At 49.9% G+C, this 18512-nt stretch overlaps 1 protein-coding gene across 3 annotated transcripts in view; it reads left to right on the forward strand.

Annotated features, from left to right (window-relative positions):
* Positions 1-29: 29 nt before the first annotated feature.
* The window catches only part of EARS2 (glutamyl-tRNA synthetase 2, mitochondrial), a 28135-nt gene continuing 9652 nt past the window's right edge, over positions 30-18512 (forward strand). Inside the window, exons 1-8 of one of the 3 annotated variants that reach the window (XM_073792211.1) lie at positions 30-218; positions 3218-3373; positions 6565-6754; positions 9037-9509; positions 10636-10744; positions 13099-13354; positions 13489-13598; positions 17112-18286. In XM_073792211.1, coding sequence (XP_073648312.1) covers positions 80-218; positions 3218-3373; positions 6565-6754; positions 9037-9509; positions 10636-10744; positions 13099-13354; positions 13489-13598; positions 17112-17118 — 1440 coding nt within the window. In that variant the 5' untranslated portion in view covers positions 30-79 and the 3' untranslated portion in view covers positions 17119-18286. Of the gene's footprint in view, positions 219-3217; positions 3374-6564; positions 6755-9036; positions 9510-10635; positions 10745-13098; positions 13355-13467; positions 13599-17111; positions 18287-18512 lie in introns of those variants that run through there. The other 2 variants (XM_019921856.3, XM_019921854.3) reach the window with 2 other exon arrangements.

Below are 18512 nucleotides of genomic sequence, written 5' to 3' on the forward strand. Positions count from 1 at the left end.
CTGTGGCGGAAGCGGATTTGCTGGGAGGAGTCCCCGGAAGTGATGCACGGAGAAGCCCACGTGTGCGGTTCCACTCCACATGGCTGTGCTCCTGAAGAGGTTGTTGCATCCCCGGAGGCCCCCGGAGGCCTTGGGCCGCCCCCTGAGACGGCGCGAGGCCAGTCTGGGCACTCATGCCGGGCCTGCGGTGCGAGTGCGGTTCGCCCCCAGCCCCACAGGTAACCTTGGCGGACGTGACGCTGCAGGCCTAGGCCCACCGTCTCTTGCCCGCCCCCCGAACGTTCCGAGCGAATCCCTTCCGGTGGAGTCAGACTGGGCGGGTAGTGCGGCCTTATTATACAGAGGCAGAAATAGGTTTACGAGAGGAAAATTTTCACGTTGCCAGGAATTTCGTGTTTATTGTACTGTACCATTTCTTTGGGCCCCTTTTTTCTTTTGTGTATATAGTAAATGTGTATTCAGTACAAAATGTTTTAGGCGCTGGGGTACAGTGGACATGGAGAAAGTAGGGCCCCCGCTCCCAAGAAGCCTACACTGTAGTGGCTGCAACAAACACGTATAAAAATAACTAGTTTTAAACAGTCACGTGTGTCATGCGGAAGATGAAGCAGGGTAGGGGACTGGGGGTTGGGTAGGATGCTCAGGGATGCCTTGCTGAGGAGGTGTCATAAGGGCTGAGAACCAGATAACAAGAAGGGGCTAGGTATGTGAAACCTATAGAAGGAACCTTCTGGGCAGAGGAAATTGGAGGTACAAAGGCCCTGTGATTAGTATTGGAGCCTAGCAAACCAGAGAGTCAGGCAGGGCCCCACTGTATACCCTAGCGGCGATCTTGCCAGGGCCTCCGCACCAGTTCCCCAAATTCTTTTCTCATCAAGGCAACCTGCTTGCCCTCTTCACACCAAGCGTGCCTCTCATTCTGAACTCCAGGGTCACAGAGCTACCTTTGTGACAAGGTCTCAGCTACACAGAGTGACAGGGGTCTTTCTCAGCAGGCAGTATCGTGTAGAGCATGCTTCTCAAACCACCCCTGGTGAAAGGACTCGTTTCTGATTTCCAGTCAATTATGGACTAATACTTTTATAAAATCAATATAAAGAAATTAGTAGAAAAAGGAAACTCGTAAAAGCATACAAAATATGAGACTGTTGAATTCAACAGATATAAAGTTATTCTGTCAAATTGCTGTCAACTTGGTTGGCAACTGCCAACAGTTTGCAGACAAGCTCTGGTTTGGGTGCCAAGGCCTGGAATTGTCTGGGCCCAAATTTCTGGCTTTGCCACTTCCTATTTGTGTGGCTTGAGAAAATTATTTAACTTCTCTGAACCTCTTGAGTTTTACCATCTGTCAAACAGGGCTGGTAATAGTACCTGCCTCATGGTTTGAGCTAATGCAACTGAGGCACGGGGTAAGGACTGGTACTCATGGAAAGCACTTAATAAGCAGAAGGTTCCATTGTGATGATTTTAATTCTCCTTTCCTTGCTGATCTGTGGGAAGAGCCCATGTTGGAAAGGCTGTTGACTACAGATAGAAGAATGTAGATCATTATAATAACTAAAATTAATAGGGTACTCTGGTCAACATTTATGCCTCACAGCAACCTTGCAAGGAAGGTTTCTATTTTTTGTTGTTAATCTCTCTAACAAATTAAGAAATCGATGCACACGGAAGTCAAGTAGAGTGTCCAAGGGGTAGCAGAATTTGAATCAAGGTCTATTTGATCTAAAAGGTCTTGCTTTCAACTACTGGACCCCTGTCCTCTATCTTGGGGACCTCTGGTTTTGGTGGTGACCTTGTAACTAGCTGAAGGTCACATACATAATCAGTGTTGAGCTGGAGTCTACCTGACTCCAGAGAAGCATTTCCTATCCCGTGCTGCCTCCTGTACTTGGAGATGCAGACAAGCTCATTGTGGAGACAGGGCCGTAGCCTGGCTGTCGTAGTTTATCTTATGACAGGGCCGAAAGCAAGCTCATCACACGAGATGAATTGTGCCGAAGCACAGCAGTAGAGGGCTGCCGTTCGCTCAGGCAAAGCAGCGCCGTCTGTCCTGCTGTGGTAGCTTTTATTAAAGCATTATCTATGTTTACATTTTAAGACTTGTTTTCTTAACATTTCAGAAATGCCAAAGCAGCAACATATGTTTCTATTGATTATACAGGCAATAACGGGCTTTCTTGAAAACATGCCGTGCTTCGTCCTTGAGCGCAAAAGCAGCACAAGTTTCCCACCATTATTTTGATTATACTGAAGTAGCACAAGGACATTTCCTTGCGTTCCCACCATTCTGATTACACTGAAGTAGCACAAGGACATTTCCTTGCGTTCCCACCATTCTGATTATGCTGAGGACATCTCATGGATCAGTGCCCAAAGCACTCAATGCTTCTTCGCAGGCCCCCGGTTTGCCGGGGGGGCTCAAAGCAATCAGGACTGTTTACAGTTCTGGCTTATTCGCCAGCCCCCAGTTTGCTGGGGCGGGGGGGCATGGGTCACGTCTCCTTTCCATGTCCTCAGTTATTCCGCTACACCTGGCCCAAAGAAGGAAGGGTAAGGGGGGAAATGACAGCCCTGGGAAAACTGTTCACTTTAACTTTTCAGTCAGGAATGATGAAAAAGTAAAATATTAAGTGTTTAAACTTGGGTGAAGAGAAATACAGTGGCATCGAATATTACTTTCGGTTAGTATCTAAAGCCAGCACTTAAAGTGTCAAGTAGACAAAATTTAAAATGTATGATGTGGATAGTCACGTACAGTGCATGGAGGGTATGGGCAAAATGTAATCTTACAGTACTTTTAATTAGTAGTTAATTTTTTTTTTTTGTCCAAGGACTTCTTTGAATTTGCATAAGTTAGATGCACGTGTGATGTGGCTTCACTGAATAACTGTCTGCTTCTCCTTTGGGTGAAACTTGGCCTTAAGGCAAATGTCAAAGTAGAATGATGGGTGCAGTTGGGGAGATTTGGAGCCATTTTACCCAATGACATGCTCCAAAACTTCAGTGTTCTTCCACTTCCAGGATGAGGGTAAATGAGTCAACCAGCCCAGTCCTCTTCTGTGGCAACCTGCCTGCCTGGGTGCCTGACGGGGAGATGGGACAGGGTAGCGCCATTTCTTAGACTTTGATGTTCCCTGAGACCTTGTGTCACAAGCAGAACTTACTTGCCCCTTGTCTTCCCCATCTTGTCTGAGCTGTTCTCTTCTTCCGCCAGGCTTCTTGCACCTTGGTGGCCTCCGCACTGCCTTGTACAACTACGTCTTTGCCAAGAAGCACGGAGGGAGCTTCATCCTGAGGCTGGAGGACACGGATCAGACCCGCCTTGTGCCTGGGGCAGCGGAGAATATAGAGGACATGCTGGAGTGGGCAGGTGAGGCTGGCCGGGAGAGGCCCCTTCTTCAAGGAAGGCGCAGGGAGCAGGAAAAGGAGCCTGAAGGTTTTCTCACATGGCCCAGGGTGGAGAATGCGGAGTCCCTGGAGGAATGAGTACATTTGTGCTGCCTGGGGTGGCAGGTTCCACCTGGAAAGACGCTGAAGTTCCTGGGGCAGGGCAGAATAAAAAGCTCCAAGGCTGTTTGGAGATTCTTGTTTTTATCTCGGAATCTCACTTCCTCCTGGGAGCGGGCAGGAAACACAGGCCAAGTGGAAGATGGACCGGGAGTCTCCAGGGGTGAGGTAAGCCCGAGAAAGCGCCAGCCCAGTTGATGTGGGACTCCTGGCCCAGCTTGTCAAATCTTCTGATTTCCGGGAGGAGCCGGAACTCTGGGGTTTTTTTGTTTTTGATGACTACTTCCCATTGTTAAATCTGAGCTCAGATTTTTTTTTTTTAAACCACATTGTACGAGCCAAACAAAACACGTGCAGCTCCTTAAGTCAGTCTCTTTAAGGGAAGTTTAGCCCTGAGGCCAGCTCAGCTCAGGGAGGACGAGGAGGAGTGTATTTGTGTTCCCCAGGTCAGTAGCTGCCTTCCTGTCAGAACAGGTATGACTATTTAAGCTCGCCAAGGAAAAATGCCAAAAACACCAGTCTGTCTTGACATGTGTATTCTAGTCTCGGGTAAATCATTAACTAAATTTGGGGTTCCTGAAGGGCAAAAACTGATTTCATTTCTGTCCTCTACTGTAGAAGGTTGTAGCAGAAACTCAGTTGAGATTAGTTGAATAAAAGAATTCATGCACCAAAGTCACTTACTGTGGTCCAGGTAGTGATAGTGTTCAAGCATGGAACCAAGACCCTGCGCTCAGTAAGCAGGGGAGACAGATAAATAACAGGCGAACTCATTCTCACTGCAGTATTAAGTGATGATAAGTGATGTGGAGGGAAAGGTAGCAGGCGAGGAAACCAGCAGGGAGCAGGTCTTGGAGATGGGGGGGGACTTCCCCAGGGAGGGGACGGTAGAGCAGAGAGTTGCACAAAGTGAGGGGCCAGCCCTCTGGTTACCTAGGGGGAGAATGCTCAAAGCAGTGGGAATAGCAGATGCAAAGGCCCTGTGGAAGCTTAGTGCTGGATGTATTTGAGGAGCAGCAAGGAAGCCAGTGTGGCCCAAGCACGGTGAGGTAAACAGAGGACCTGGAGACGTGAGGACAGGGAGGTTGGCAGGAGCCCGTGATTGGCCACGTGGCGTGGAGCACCTGCTACACCGTGCTAGGCACGAGGGTACCGTGATGAGCAAGACTGCCTGATGTGTCCTGCCCCGAGGAGCCTCCAGCTCGGCGCGACGGTGTGAGCCTTCTGGTGAGGCAGACGGCAGGGATCCGCACCCCAGGTGGCTCAGTTCTGGAGCTTCTTGCTTTGGGCATCGGTATGTAATTTACATAGGATGAAACTTACCATCTCAAAGTGGTCTTTAGTATATTCACTGAGTTGTATATCCACCACCACTCTCTAATTCCAGAACATTTCCATCACCCCAAAACGAAACCCTGCACCAGGCACTCCCTATTCCTCCTTCCCTCCTGCCCCTGGCAGTCACTAACCTACTTTCTGTCTCTGTGGTTTGCCTATTTGGGACGTTTCATTTTATGTCTGGCTTACACTTAGCATAAGGTTCGTGTATGTTGTAGCATGAATTGGTTCTTCTTTCCCGTTTATGCCAAACAATATTCATTGTATGGAAATAACACTTTTTACTTATCCATTCGTCAGTGATTGGGCATTTGGATTGTTTCTGCTTTTTGGTTATGATGAGTAAAACTGCCGTGAACATTTACATACTATTTTTTATGTGACTCTGTTTTCAGTTTTCCTAGTGGAGTCTCTCTTAAACCCTGCTGGACACGTTAAGGGTAGATCAGGAAGGAGCCCCAGATGCACCTAACCCCCCCCTTCTCTGACAAATGAAGAAATACCAATACCAGCAGTACCAACGATGGCCACAGCCAGGACCTGCTGAGCACCGAGATGTGCCAGGCAAAGCGCCAAACCCTTCCCGTAGGCCGTCCCATTCCAGCCTCGTGATGACCCTCAGCAGAAAGTAAATGTTTGTTTCCTTCTTTTGTAAAGGAGGAAATGGAGGCTCTGGTAGGTGTCTTGCCTGGCCTCAGAGCTGGCCAGTGCACTTGAACCCAGGCCCCTCAGCCTCCAGAGTCTGTGTGACGTCGGGTGTGCAGGGTTAGCCCTGTCCTCTTCCTAATTTGTTTGAAAGCCATTTCAGGGCAGAAACACCGTCATCCAGCTCTTCTGTGTCCACCCTACCTCTCCCGGAAGCGTTTATAAGTTAAATCTATCCTTTGTGACCTGAGGAAACCAGACCTGGGGTTGGCGGTTCGCTTATAATAGGTCACATTTAATCTAACAGCGTATGTTGCAGCTGTTCTACATGAAGCCATTGCACTAAGCACTGTGTAAGCACTGGTGCGTTTACGTCTCGGTCACTCTGCACAGTAGACTCTCAGCTCCACTTTTCAGAGAAGGAAACCGAGGCTTAGAAAGGCTAAGGAATGCAAGAGGCAGTCCACCAAGTGGTTAAGAGTGCGGACTTGGGGCCAGCTAGCCTGGCTTTGGTCCTTGGCCAGGTGACATAACACAGCCCCTCTACGCCCCCATGTCCTCCTTACTGAATGGGGGTAATAACGGCCCCTACTGGGTGGGGTGGTTTTGAGCTTTAACAGCGATCACAAAACATAAAAGCAGCCTGGAAGGTGCAAGGCACTATCCCTCGTGACAGCCAGTCAGGGGCAGGGCCAGGAGCCCAGCCAGGCTGAATGGGCTGTCCCTGAACCACGCTTCTTCTCCCAAGTCCCCTGTTCCAGCCCTGCTGGCTTCTCCCTCCCCAGGGCAAGGATGGAGGGAGAGGACGTGCCTGTAAGGGCATGGGCCGTGGAACCAGTGCACCTCCATCCGACTCCTTATCCACCAGCCACATGATCTTGAGCGTTAACCTCTCTGTGTTTTAACTCTTCATCTGGAAAAGGGAAATCATAAGAGTAACAGCCTCATGGATTGTCAGGAGGGTTAGAAGCTTTGCTATATGTGTAAAGCGCTTATAACAGTGCCTGGGAACCAGTGTCTTATGCATCGTAGTTATTACCGTTTGGTGATTATTCTCTGCCTGTGTTGTAGGCATCCCCCCTGACGAGAGCCCCCGCCGGGGAGGTCCTGCAGGGCCCTACCTGCAGTCTCAGCGACTTGCGCTCTACGCCCAGGCCACCGAAGCTCTGCTGAAGAGCGGCGCTGCATACCCGTGTTTCTGCTCACCCCAGCGGCTGGAGCTCCTGAAGAGGGAGGCCCTAAGGAACCATCAGACACCCCGGTGAGAGCCCCAGCCTGTCACGGGTGCCTCCCCAGGGGTGGATGTGTTCGTTAGCTCTTGCTGTGTAACAGATTATCCCCAACTGGCTTATCTCAGGGTTTCTGTGGGTCAGGTTTGGGCACAGCTTAGCTGGCTCCTTTGGCTCAGGGTTGCTCTCAAAGCTGCGTCAAGGTCTTGGCCAGGCTTGCAGTTACCTCGAGGCTGGACTCAAAGGATCTGCCTCCATGCCTCTCCCAGGCTGTTGCCTGGAGGCATCTGTTCCGAGCCATGTGGGCCTCTCCACAGGGCAGCTCACAGCTTGGCAGCTGGCTTTCCTCAGGGCAAGCCAGGGAGAAGGCAGGGGAGAGCGAGGAAGGTGGAAGCTACAGCTTCTGCATAACCTAATCAGGGAAGTGACATCTCACGGCTGTGTCGTGCTCTGTGCATCAGAAGGAAGTCACTAGGTCCAGCCCACGCTCAAGGGCGGGGAGGACATGGGAAAAGCACCATGAGGCAGGGATCATTCTCCTCTTCCCCGCTCAAATGGTAGCCCACAAGATACGTGTCATGCAGTTTACAGATCCCACTTACTGTCTTGAGGATCAGTCTGTACGAGTCCATAAATTTTCCTCTGCTTGCGTAGTATTCCATCACAGGGCTGTATCATCACTCACTTGATCAGTTCCTTTCTAATGAACATTTATGTTATCTCTAATCTTTTGTTACTAACAAAAGGGAACGGTGATGAATAATGTTGACGTACATCGTTTGGCACATGTGCAATGTGTTTGTTGGGCTACCTCCCTAGATTTGGAATTGCAGGTCAACTTATAGCTTTGATAGATGCTGTCTAGAGGCACTCTACTAGCTTGTACTCCCATCAGCATCATAACATTCAAGTTCCAGTTTCAATGAACTATTTGGACAAGGGCTTGGATGCTCATACAAGGTCGTGCCATCCGCTGCAGCATTGCCTTTTTAATCATAAACGGTCTACTTGCCCATTGACAGAAGATTATTTTTTAAAATTACGATCATGTCCTATCCTGGATCCATACAGCCATTTATTTATTTATTTTATACATTTATTGATTTTTGGCTGCATTGGGTCTTTTTTGCTGCGTGCGGGCTTTCTCTAGTTGTGGCGAGTGGGGGCTACTCTTCATTGCAGTGCGCGGGCTTCTCATTGCAGTGACTTCTCTTGTTGCGGAGCACGGGCTCTAGGCGCATGGGCTCCAGTAGTTGCAGCACACGGGCTCAGTAGTTGTGCCTCGCAGGCTCTAGAGCGCAGGCTCTAGATCACAGGCTCAGTAGTTGTGGCACACGGGCTTAGTCGCTCTGCAGCATGTGGGATCTTCCCAGACCGGGGCTCGAACCCGTGTCCCCTGCATTGGCAGGCAGATTCTTAACCACTGCGCCACCAGGGAAGTCCCATACAGCCATTTACGATTGAACATTTAGCTCAGTGTCAAGGATGGTACTTACAAGTGTTACATTTGTGTATCATTTAGGACGCTTTTGGGAGCAAGTAACAAATACTCTTTTAAAAGGGACAAACCAGAGCTTCTCAACTTCAATGTGCAGAAGAATCACCTGAGGGTCTAGTTAACGGGCAGCTTCTGATTTAGCAGGTCCAGGGTGGGTCCAGCAGGTCCTGAGATGCCGCATTTCTGACAAGCTCCCAGGTGAGGCTGACGCTGGAGGTCCACAGACCACACTTTGAGTAGCCAAAGCATAAACCACATAGACATTCATCTTCTCCTTCTGCAGAAGTCTGCAGGTGGGTGACTCCAGGATGAAGCCAGCAGCTTTGAGAAGGCGAGACTCTATTTTGGCCTGTTGCTGCCTCCCTTGCTGCCCCCCTCCCCCATCAGTTACAAGTGGCTGCAGCACCCTGTGGCTCGCCCGCTTCTCACTTAGAGAGAAAATCTTTCCCAGAACCTTCATCCTCCGCTACCCCACAAGCATACTTTTTTTTGAATCTCAGTGATGGGTCAATGCTTTAGGGGAATGAGATTGCATGCTAAGCAAAATCAGTCATGATTCACCCCCTTGGGTGACATTTGACGTTTCCTCATTAGCAAGGAAGAAGGGAAACAGGCTTGTGACTGCTGTGCTATGTTATCTCACTTAGTTCTCCCACGCAATAACCTTATTATCCCCATTCAAGACTGAGGAGACAGCTGTAAGAGGTAAATGACTTGCCCAAGGTCATACAGTTATCAGAGGCAAAGGTAGGGCTCACGCCTGTCACCACTACTCTTAGTAACTCTTAGTTACTGTGCTGCTCTGCTTCCCAACAGGTATGACAATCGGTGCCGGAGCCTGAGCGAGGCGCAGGTGGCCCAGAAGCTGGCCAAAGACCCCAAGCCTCCCATCCGCTTCCACCTGGAGGGGGAGGCGCCTGCCTTCCAGGACTTGGTGTACGGCTGGAATCGGCATGAGGTGGCCAGTGTGGAGGGGGACCCAGTCATCCTGAAGAGCGACGGCTTCCCCACCTACCACCTGGCCTGTGTGGTGGACGACCACCACATGGGCATCAGCCACGTGCTGCGGGGCTCCGAGTGGCTGGTCTCCACCTCCAAGCATCTGCTCCTCTACCAGGCCCTGGGCTGGCAGCCCCCGCACTTTGCCCACCTGCCCCTGCTCCTCAACAGGGATGGCAGCAAACTGTCCAAGAGGCAAGGGGACATCTTCCTGGAGCATTTTGCTGCCGCCGACTTCCTGCCAGATGCCTTGCTCGATATCATCACCAGCTGCGGCTCAGGGTTTGCAGGTACCCACTCCCCAAGAGGTAGTGGTGGAACCATAGCACTGAAGAGCCAGGGCCTTGGGTCAGGCCGCCTGGCCTTCAGTCCCAGCTGTGCCGCCCACTGGCTGTGTGATCTTATACATGTTCCTTCTCTTATTTGACAAGTGTTTATTGAGCCAGACACCGTGTTACGTGCTTGGGGCTACAATGGTGAACAAGGTAGTTGTAATCCCTGCCCTCAAGGATCTTATGATCTGTGAGCCTCGGTTGCCTCATCTGTAGAATGGGCTAAGTGTCTACCTCACAGGGTTAAGTTAGGGTTCACTGAGCTCCTGACTATGAGGCACCAGCACAGTATCTGCCACACAACAGCACAAAAATTACAGATCCTGTGATTATTGTAATTACATTATTAATAGAAGTACAAGTAGGTACTCTGACAGTATTACTAGTATTACTGTGACTCTAGTTTATTCCAAGCTGACCAAAGACTTAGGCCCACATCTTGATGATGCACAAAATAGGATGACCTTTTGGAGGGGGGACGATTTCTGAAAATGTGGCCATAGTCTGCTTCCTGCTTTTTCTGCTCGTATCTCATTTAAACCTTAAAATATCCTTGAGGGGTATTTATTACCCCCACTGTTTGTTAGAAGCTTGTGAGGCTCAGAGAGGTTGAGTAACTTGCCGAAGTCACACAGCTAGTGAGGGCTGTGGCAGAGGCTCAAGCCTAACCAGGATGCCCACTGACTGCGTGAGGTGGGGCCACCGCGCGTGAGAAGCGGCTCGTGCCTCAGCTCTTCTCACTCTGGCTGCACTTTGGAATCCACCAGGAAGCTTGTGAAATGCAGTCCTGCTCAGACCCCATCCAAAACCAGTCGGGTCAGATCCCTGGGGCGCAGCCAGGCAGTGAGCAGGCTGTTCTTGCAGCTCGTGTCTTTGAGGGCCGTGAGGGTTGATTTAGCCGGATTGTTTTCAAGCTTTTTGTTCTTTAGTGACAGAACCCTTTCTGCAAATGAAAGCTCACTCGGGCCCTTGGTATATAAAATACCTAGAAGTCAAATCTGTTTGGGCAGCCTCCCTTGTGATTGAAGGTGGAATGGCAGGGTGGGGAGTGGGTGCTGAGCAGCTGGGCCTGCCTCACTTGCAGAGAACCAGATGGGCAGGACCTTGCCAGAGCTGATCTCACAGTTTGACCTGACCCGGGTCACCTGCCACTCAGCCCTGCTGGACCTGGAGAAGCTCCCAGAATTCAACAGGTGAGCGGGGAATCTGGAGCACCCCCAGGAGAAAAGGGCTCCCCGGCTGATGCTGGGTCCCCACGGTGGAAGGTCTAGTGGGCTCTGGAGTCACACACACTTGATTTTGACCATGGGCTCAGGTGTCTAGTGCCATGTGACCACTGGTAAGTCACCTAACCTCCTCAAGCCTCTTTTCTCTAAAATGTTTTCTCACCTTAGGCGATTGTTCAGTTAAATTAAGCCTCAAACTATTTTGCACATAGAAAGCGCTCAGTAAAATGGCAGGTACGGTTTTTGTAGTCACCATTATTCCTGCTCAGCCCCTCCCCTACCCAGCCAACACAGTAACAGTGCTGTCTCATGGCGTCTGTTTTACATTTCAAGTAGTTCTTCCCTGCGAAACCTCCAGCCACAGTTACAGTTCGGATCACTGTTGCCACGTCTCAGGCTAAGGGCATTAGAGGGAAAGCCAGAGGACAGGTCCGTACTTAAGGGCCAGGGACTCTTTGATGTCTTCTCTTGAGCCTTGGTTTGGGGGCAGGCTCTTCTCGGTGCTTTATGGCATGAGCCCAGGGCATTCACATCGACTGCGGGTGTGTCAAGGGTGTGTCAAGGACGTTACTTCATGTACTTCCCACATCAGACATAAGGTCAGTTGTATGATTTTGCCCTAGTGTGCATACAAGGAGAGCAAGATGTCAGGAAGTTGAATAACCAGCCCAAGTTCAAGTTCACACAGTAATGATGGGCATCTTTTTTTTTATTATTATTTTTATTTATTTATTTTTGGCTGCGTTGGGTCTTCGTTGCGGTGTGCAGGCTTCTCATTGCGGTGGCTTCTTGTTGTGGAGCACGGGCTCTAGGTGCATGGGCTTCAGTAGTCGCGGCTCACGGGCTCTAGAGCGCAGGCTCAGTAGTTGTGGCACACAGGCTTAGTTGCTCCACGGCATGTGGGATCTTCCCGGGATCGAACAGAGATCGACAGGGATTGAACTCCTGTCCCCTGCGTTGGCGGGCGGATTCTTAACCACTGTGAGTGGGCATCTCTTGAGTGGGGCATTCAGGAGCAAACAGCGTGCACATTGAATGCAGCCTGTTCTCTACCTTTCTTATGGAGAAAGCGATATCCCTGGGAGTAATGGAGTTGGAACGGGGGAGATACTTTGTGACCCATTCCAGTCCTCTGCAAAGCATGAGGGGGAGCCAGAGGGAGACGGCAGTGGGCTTTTGCTTGGGATAGATGCCCTCAGTTTTTGTGCAGCCGAAGCTGTTCTCTTTAGTTGTTTCTGTAATCAAGCCACTGCTATGATTATTTCAGTAACAGTTGTAAAGATAGTAGTTGTCATAGCAGTGCTAGTGGTGTGGTGGAGGTAGTGATGGTAACGAACATTTATCTAGCACTTGGCTACGTCCCAGGCCGTGGACTATCTCAAGCCTGATTTCTTTCTTCCCACTGTCTCATCTAACTACTAAGGAGGTCCTAGAAACAGTTTCAGTACAAATTTCATGTGATTTCTCTTCATTCGTTTTAGAAAGTGATGGTTTTGGGCCAGTGAGTGCTCCAGATTGCTTCCCAGATGGTCTCATCCTTCCACCCTGTGTTCAGACTCCCTGCCCGTCTCCAACTGCCGGGTGTGGCAGTAACGCAGGCCTGGTACTCAGTGCTTTACAGACAGCTCCTCATTTACTCTGCCCAGCGCCCTGTGAGGGAGGCCCCGTTGTTCCCACAGTAACAGACAAGCACCCTGAGCTCCGAACGGTTGTGTAACTTGCTGCAGACATCTGGCAAAGCTGGCTTCACCCACAGGCCTGTGCAGTCTCAGAGCCCATGAGATGATCAAGAGTCCCTTGCTGCCTGCCTTTCTTCTGCGGCAGGGACAGGGGCCCAAGCGCCTACAGAATGGCCCTCGGCCCCTCGCTGCTCGCTCTCTTGGGTCCCTCCAGTCGTGCTGGGGACAGGGTGAGGGCAGCCCAGAGACAGGACTGACAGGGCCTGGTTTGAGGCTTGGAGTCTTAGAGGCTTTGTTGCTTCTGAAGGAGGGAACAAGGCGGTTAGAAGAATTCTGAAAAGGGAAAGATTTGACCTGACAGGAAAACTTGAGCTTTTTAACTGTGAGCTGTGAATTCAGAGAACTGTGCCGTCTGGACATGGCTTTGAATCCTAGAAATCCATATTCTCGACCTCTGCCCTTTTGCTCCAGAGCCCCATGCTTTGAACTCTGCGAGGAGGCAGGCACCGCCAGGTTCTGCTTTGTAAACTCAGGTGCCTGTTGAGGCCAGGCAGGTAGCTCAGAGGAGGGTGGCGGGCCATGTGAGAGGCCCTGGGGAGCAGAGGGACGGGCAGACCTTCGGCACCCTCCTCTCTGCTCCAGCTGGAAGGTGTCATTCTTCAAACCCCACCCACTCCACTGGGGAAGAGGGTTGTCTGGGCTGGAGATGCCCGTGGCAGGACGGTCCCTTGGCTTCCCCGGCAGGCTGCACCTCCGCCGGCTGGTGAGCGATGAGACCCAGAGACGCCAGCTGGTGGGGAAGCTACAGGCTCTCGTGGAGGAGGCATTCGGGAGCCAGCTGCAAGACAGGAATGTGCTGGACGCAGCCTACGTGGAGAGGATCATCCTGCTGAGACAGGTGTGGTGTCGGGAGCTCGGGGGGACCCAGGGAGCGGGTGGCGCCCCACTCCTCCCCCTCCTGCTGCATCAGAGCCCCATCCCAGGGCGTTCAGTGACCGCCTCTTCCCCCAGGGTCACATTTGCCACCTGCAGGATTTGGTCTCCCCAGCGCACTCCTACCTGTGGACTCGCCCTGCTGTGAGTCGAGCGCAGCTGGGCGCCATCTCGGAGAAGGTGGACATCATTGCCAAGCGTGTGCTGGGGTGAGTGTCCGCAGGCTGAGTTCAGGGTTCTGCACCTCTCTTCCCTCTCTCCCCACCAGGGCCCCCTTCACTCCAGGGCTCGGCTGTCAGGCCTGCAGTACAGCCCCAGAGCTAGCGAGAGGTTCTCCGTGAGACGATCACTCACGGCTCTCTTGGCGGAAGGGCTGACCCTGAGGAGCCCAGGCTCTCCCAGGAAGAGGCGGTGGTCTGGCGCTGGGATCGGACCCACCTGGGTTCCGTTCCCGCCCCACCCCTCGCTGGCCCAGTTAGTTCACTTGCCCAGGGGGCTTCGATTTGTCCAAGTGACTGCACGTCCTTGAGCTTCCATTTCCTCATCTATAGGGTGGAGATGATACGAGGTCTTATTTTAACAGTAGCAGAACTCTCCAGATTACGAGGGCACAAAGTGCAACCAAAACGGGCTTAAGCAAGGGGGGGAATGATTGGTGTACGTAATTGCAGAGGCTAGGAGAAGAGCCAACTTGAGGTCCAGCTTAAAGCTGGGGCCAAAAATACGGCACCAAGACCTAATTTCTCCCTCTGCCCCTTTGACTTTCTCCCCCACTCCTCCACGCCCGCTACTCCTTCTGCAGGGGTTCTGTATTGGGTAGATGGAGCGTCGGATGCTCTACCAGACAAGACAAGCGCCTTTCTCCCTTACCTGCATCCAGAGCAGGCAGTTTGGGCTGAAGAGCTTTCTCCACATCTCCAGGGTCCTGTCATCCCTGGGTTTTGCTCTTGTCCCCATGGTCCATGGTGGCTCACAATTCAGCCAGAGGAAGAATGAGGGAAGGGAGAGGGGGACGGGATACTCCTCCCCCTTAGGGACTTGACTTAAAAGTGACACACTCGTTTCCACCTGCATCCCACTGGCCCGAACGCCTGTCTTACGGCCACTCCAAGCTACAAGGGAGTCTAGAAAATGTAGTTTTTACCTTGGGGACCAGGTGCCCAGCTGAAAATTGTGTCAGTACACATGAGAGGGAGAAAGGATACCAGGGGCAGAAGCAGCCTCTCTCACAGTCTCCACTGTGGTGGTTAAGACAGCAAAACCTTAGCCTCTGGCTCCAGCTGTGTCCTAAGAGTCACTCTGATGGGGCCTGATTGGCCTGGTTTTTCTGTCTCCGAACTAGTCACTGAGGCCTGGAGAATGTGATGTGCTGACTGGCTTAGGTTAGGTCATACGTGGGACCCTGAGTGGACCCCCCCCCCCCCCGCCCCCGACCCAGCCAAAGCACATGGGCTGAGGATGGAGCCAGGTAGTTCCACAGGGAGAGTTAGGGCCTGTGGAGAGAGTTATAAAGATTAAATTAGATAATAATAGCAAACACTCGTGTGGGTTTGCTTACACATGTGCCTACAGCATGCTGTGTTATATATCATATACGTTAGATGTGTACACGGATACGTGTGCATGCTATGTGTGTGTGTACACTTGAATTCAGAGCAACCTAATAAAGGAACTCCTGTTAGCCCCATTTTAGCAGGTGAGGAAATCAAGGCACAAAGAGGTTAAGTAACTTGTCTAAAATAATACAGCTAGTAAATTGAAGGAGCAGGGATTGAGACGCAAGCCGGCTGGGGCGAGAGACCGTATGTCCAGTCATATTCTCTGTTGCTTATCTTTGGTGTAAAGTACTTGGACAGCCCCTGATAGCAAGCAGCCATCACAGGTCTTCCCTCCTACTCAGCCCCCAGCAGAAAGGCAGTCCCAAACAGCAGCTTCCTTTGTGAAACGTCTGTGGATTCAAGGAAATGTGTATACAGCTCCATTCTTCCAATTTTTTGAATTTAAAACTTAATTGTTATTAATACATTCAAACCTCTTGAACCTCTAGGTTTAAAACCTAGAAATTATTTTGAAAGGCATATATCAGGAGTCCCATTTTTAATCCTTGTCCCCTGTCTGCCCTGTTCCAGAACCCTCTCTGGATGTTACTACTATTCATAACTATATCTAAATAACCCTTAGTTTTCAGCTTTTTTACACAAAAGGTACAATACAGGGAATTCTCTGGTGGTCCAGTGGTTAGGACTCAGTGCTTTCACTGCCGAGGGCCTGGGTTCAGTCCCTGATGGGCAACTAAGATCCTGCAAGCCGAGCAGTGCGGCCAAAAAAATACGATACAATAACACTGTTGTCTTTGGGTGGGATTTTTGTGTTATTTTTATTTTTTTAGTGAAGTATAGTTGATTTATAATATGTTAGTTTCAAATGTACAACATAGTGATTCAGTATTTTTATAGATTATACTTCATTTAAAGTTTACAAAATAATGGCTGTATTTCCCTAAGTGTCTATATGTGTTTTTTTGCTTGTTTGTCTGTTTGTTTTTCCCTTAACAATTTATCTTTAGATCTGTCCAGGGCTTAGAAGAGCATCCTCATTCTTTTCCCAGCTACAGCTATTCCCTTTTTATACCACTTTACTATGATTTATATAATTCATATCCTATTGGTGGACATTTGGATTGCTTCCAAATTTTGCAGTTACAGACAATCACAGTGAGTAACCTTGAATAGACATCATTAAGCACCCTTACAAGTAAATCTCCAGGATAAATTCCCAAGAGGTATTATTAGTAATAATACTCCCTTAATTTAGGACATTCCACACGAGGCTGTTAGTTCTAGTTCACTGGGCTAATGTCTTACCTCCCCACCCCTGCCATGGGGTTAGATTTTAGAGACCCTCGGGGGCTCCCACTGAAGGCAAGAAAGCTGACGCCCAAATATTTAGAAGCTGCCGGATCTCTGGAAGTCCCTCTGTGCCCACACCAAGGCCTGGACCAGCTCTAACATGCCCTGGCTGCCAGTGTTGGCTGCCTGGGGCCTGTTACTCTCACCAGCTCCTTGGCAGCCTGCTTCCCCACAGTGACATTGAGGAGTGTGTTTGGTTTTTTCCCACATTACATTTTTGGGTTTTTTTGAAGTATAGTTGGTTTACAATGTGTTAATTTCTGCTATATAGCAAAGTGATTCAGTTATACATATTCCTTTCCATAGTCTTTTCCATTATGGTTTATCACAGGATATTGACTATAGTTTCCTGTGCTCTGTGGTAGGACCTTGTTGTTTATCCATTTTATACATAATGGTTTGCATCTGCTAGTCCTAAACTCCCAATCCTTCCCTCCCCCCACCCCGCCCACCCTTGGCAACCACAGGTCTGTTCTCTATGTCTGTGAGTCTGTTTCTGGTTTGTAGATATGTTCATTTGTGTCATATTTTAGATTCCACATATAAGTGATATCATGGTATTTGTCTCTTTCTGAGACTTACTTCACTTCGTATGATAATCTCTAGGTCCATCCATGTTGCTGCAAACCACATTACATTTCATATTTTCAATATTTCCTCTTCTCCATTTCATAAATAGCAATCATGTGGTCCGGTTTTAAATGCAATACAGATGATTATGTTTCTCAAATTGAAACTGAATTGCTCAAGTACTGGAGTGAGTAAGGAAATCTGCACTAAAAGGCTTTTTGTTTCAATTCCTCATGAACCCAGTCCCTGAGCCGGTAGCCCTCCACCCTGAGCTGATGTGGGGAATGGAGTGTCTGGGCCCTTTCGGGAGCAGGTGGTGTCAGAGGTGGCGTCGAGGATCGTCTGCACTAGTGAAGATCTCCAGCCTCGGTCCCTCTTCCGTGTGGAATGACTCCCCCTGCCCTGCTCCTGTCTCTTGCTCTAACTCAGAATCAGGGCTGGGACGAAGTTTTTGCAAGTCGTGCTCTGACTAATTGGGGACTTTCTCTTGAGCTCAAACGTGCTTTGGGGAGAGGGTCTCAGCTGGACTGCCAGGAAAGGGGGGAATGGTTGCTGGCCTGTTTTAGTTCCTTAAGTGTTTCATTTGTGAGCAAAGAATGGTTGTAGCAAGTTGGCGGCAGGGACATTACTGGAGCTGGGGTCTCCCGATTTCCTTCTTTCTGCTCTTCTCCGCTACATCCCCCAGAAGTCTTGAAGCTGTGTTTCAGATCATTTCCCAGAGGGCTTCATTCTTCCATCCTATGTGTAACCCAATCCTAAGTGTCTTTTCAGATCCTCTTGCAATGTCTCTGAGCTCTTGGATGTAATAAATATTAGCTAATATTTAACTTTTTATTGAAATATAAGAGCTCATCCTTTCAAGTACTTACCATCTGTTCAGGCAATGTACTTAGTGCTTTACAAGTTTTAACTTAGCCCCACCATAGCCCTGTGAGGTGCAGACACTTATTATTCCCACTTTACAGGTGAGAAAACTGAGGCATGAAGATTACATGGCACAGGTAGTAATCAGTAAATCCTCTATGGTTTCCTCTTAGTTTCCCTATTTTATGCCCACTTGCTTGGATTCTCTGTGTTTGTAGTCTCTTGGTGGTTGTTTCTTCCGCAACTAGGATGGGGATGGGGGTAGTAGATATCCCCCACCCACAAGGCAGGCTTGAACATTGGTTGTGCTGTTAATGTATATTGTAGCTGATGGATGAATCTTCTGAAGTCCTCCCTTCCACCCACTTGCCACTGGCCCATGCTGGCCCCTTATAGACTGGCCCTCTTCTAGGCTTTTAGAAGGACCCGGTATGAGTTTAACTCAGGACATGCTGAACGGAGAACTGAAGAAGCTGTCAGAAGGTCTGGAAGGCACCAAACACAGTAACGTGATGAAGCTCCTCCGAGTGGCCCTCAGTGGACAGCTGGTGAGGCGGGTGGCTGGACTGTGCCCTGGAGCCCTCATTTATCCACTCAGCTAACATTCACCGGCAGCACTAAGCTCAGTTTGGGGGCTGCAAAGATGAATGAAACATGACCACCCCCCTCATTCAGTCATTCAACAGACAATACTTAACTGAGTACCTACCATGTGTAAGCACCATACTAGGTACAGTGGATACGGTAGTGAGTGAAACACATGTGCTCCCTGCCTTCATG

This window comes from Tursiops truncatus, chromosome 15 (genome assembly GCF_011762595.2).
Source record: "Tursiops truncatus isolate mTurTru1 chromosome 15, mTurTru1.mat.Y, whole genome shotgun sequence".
Classification (NCBI taxonomy): Eukaryota; Metazoa; Chordata; class Mammalia; order Artiodactyla; family Delphinidae; genus Tursiops; species Tursiops truncatus.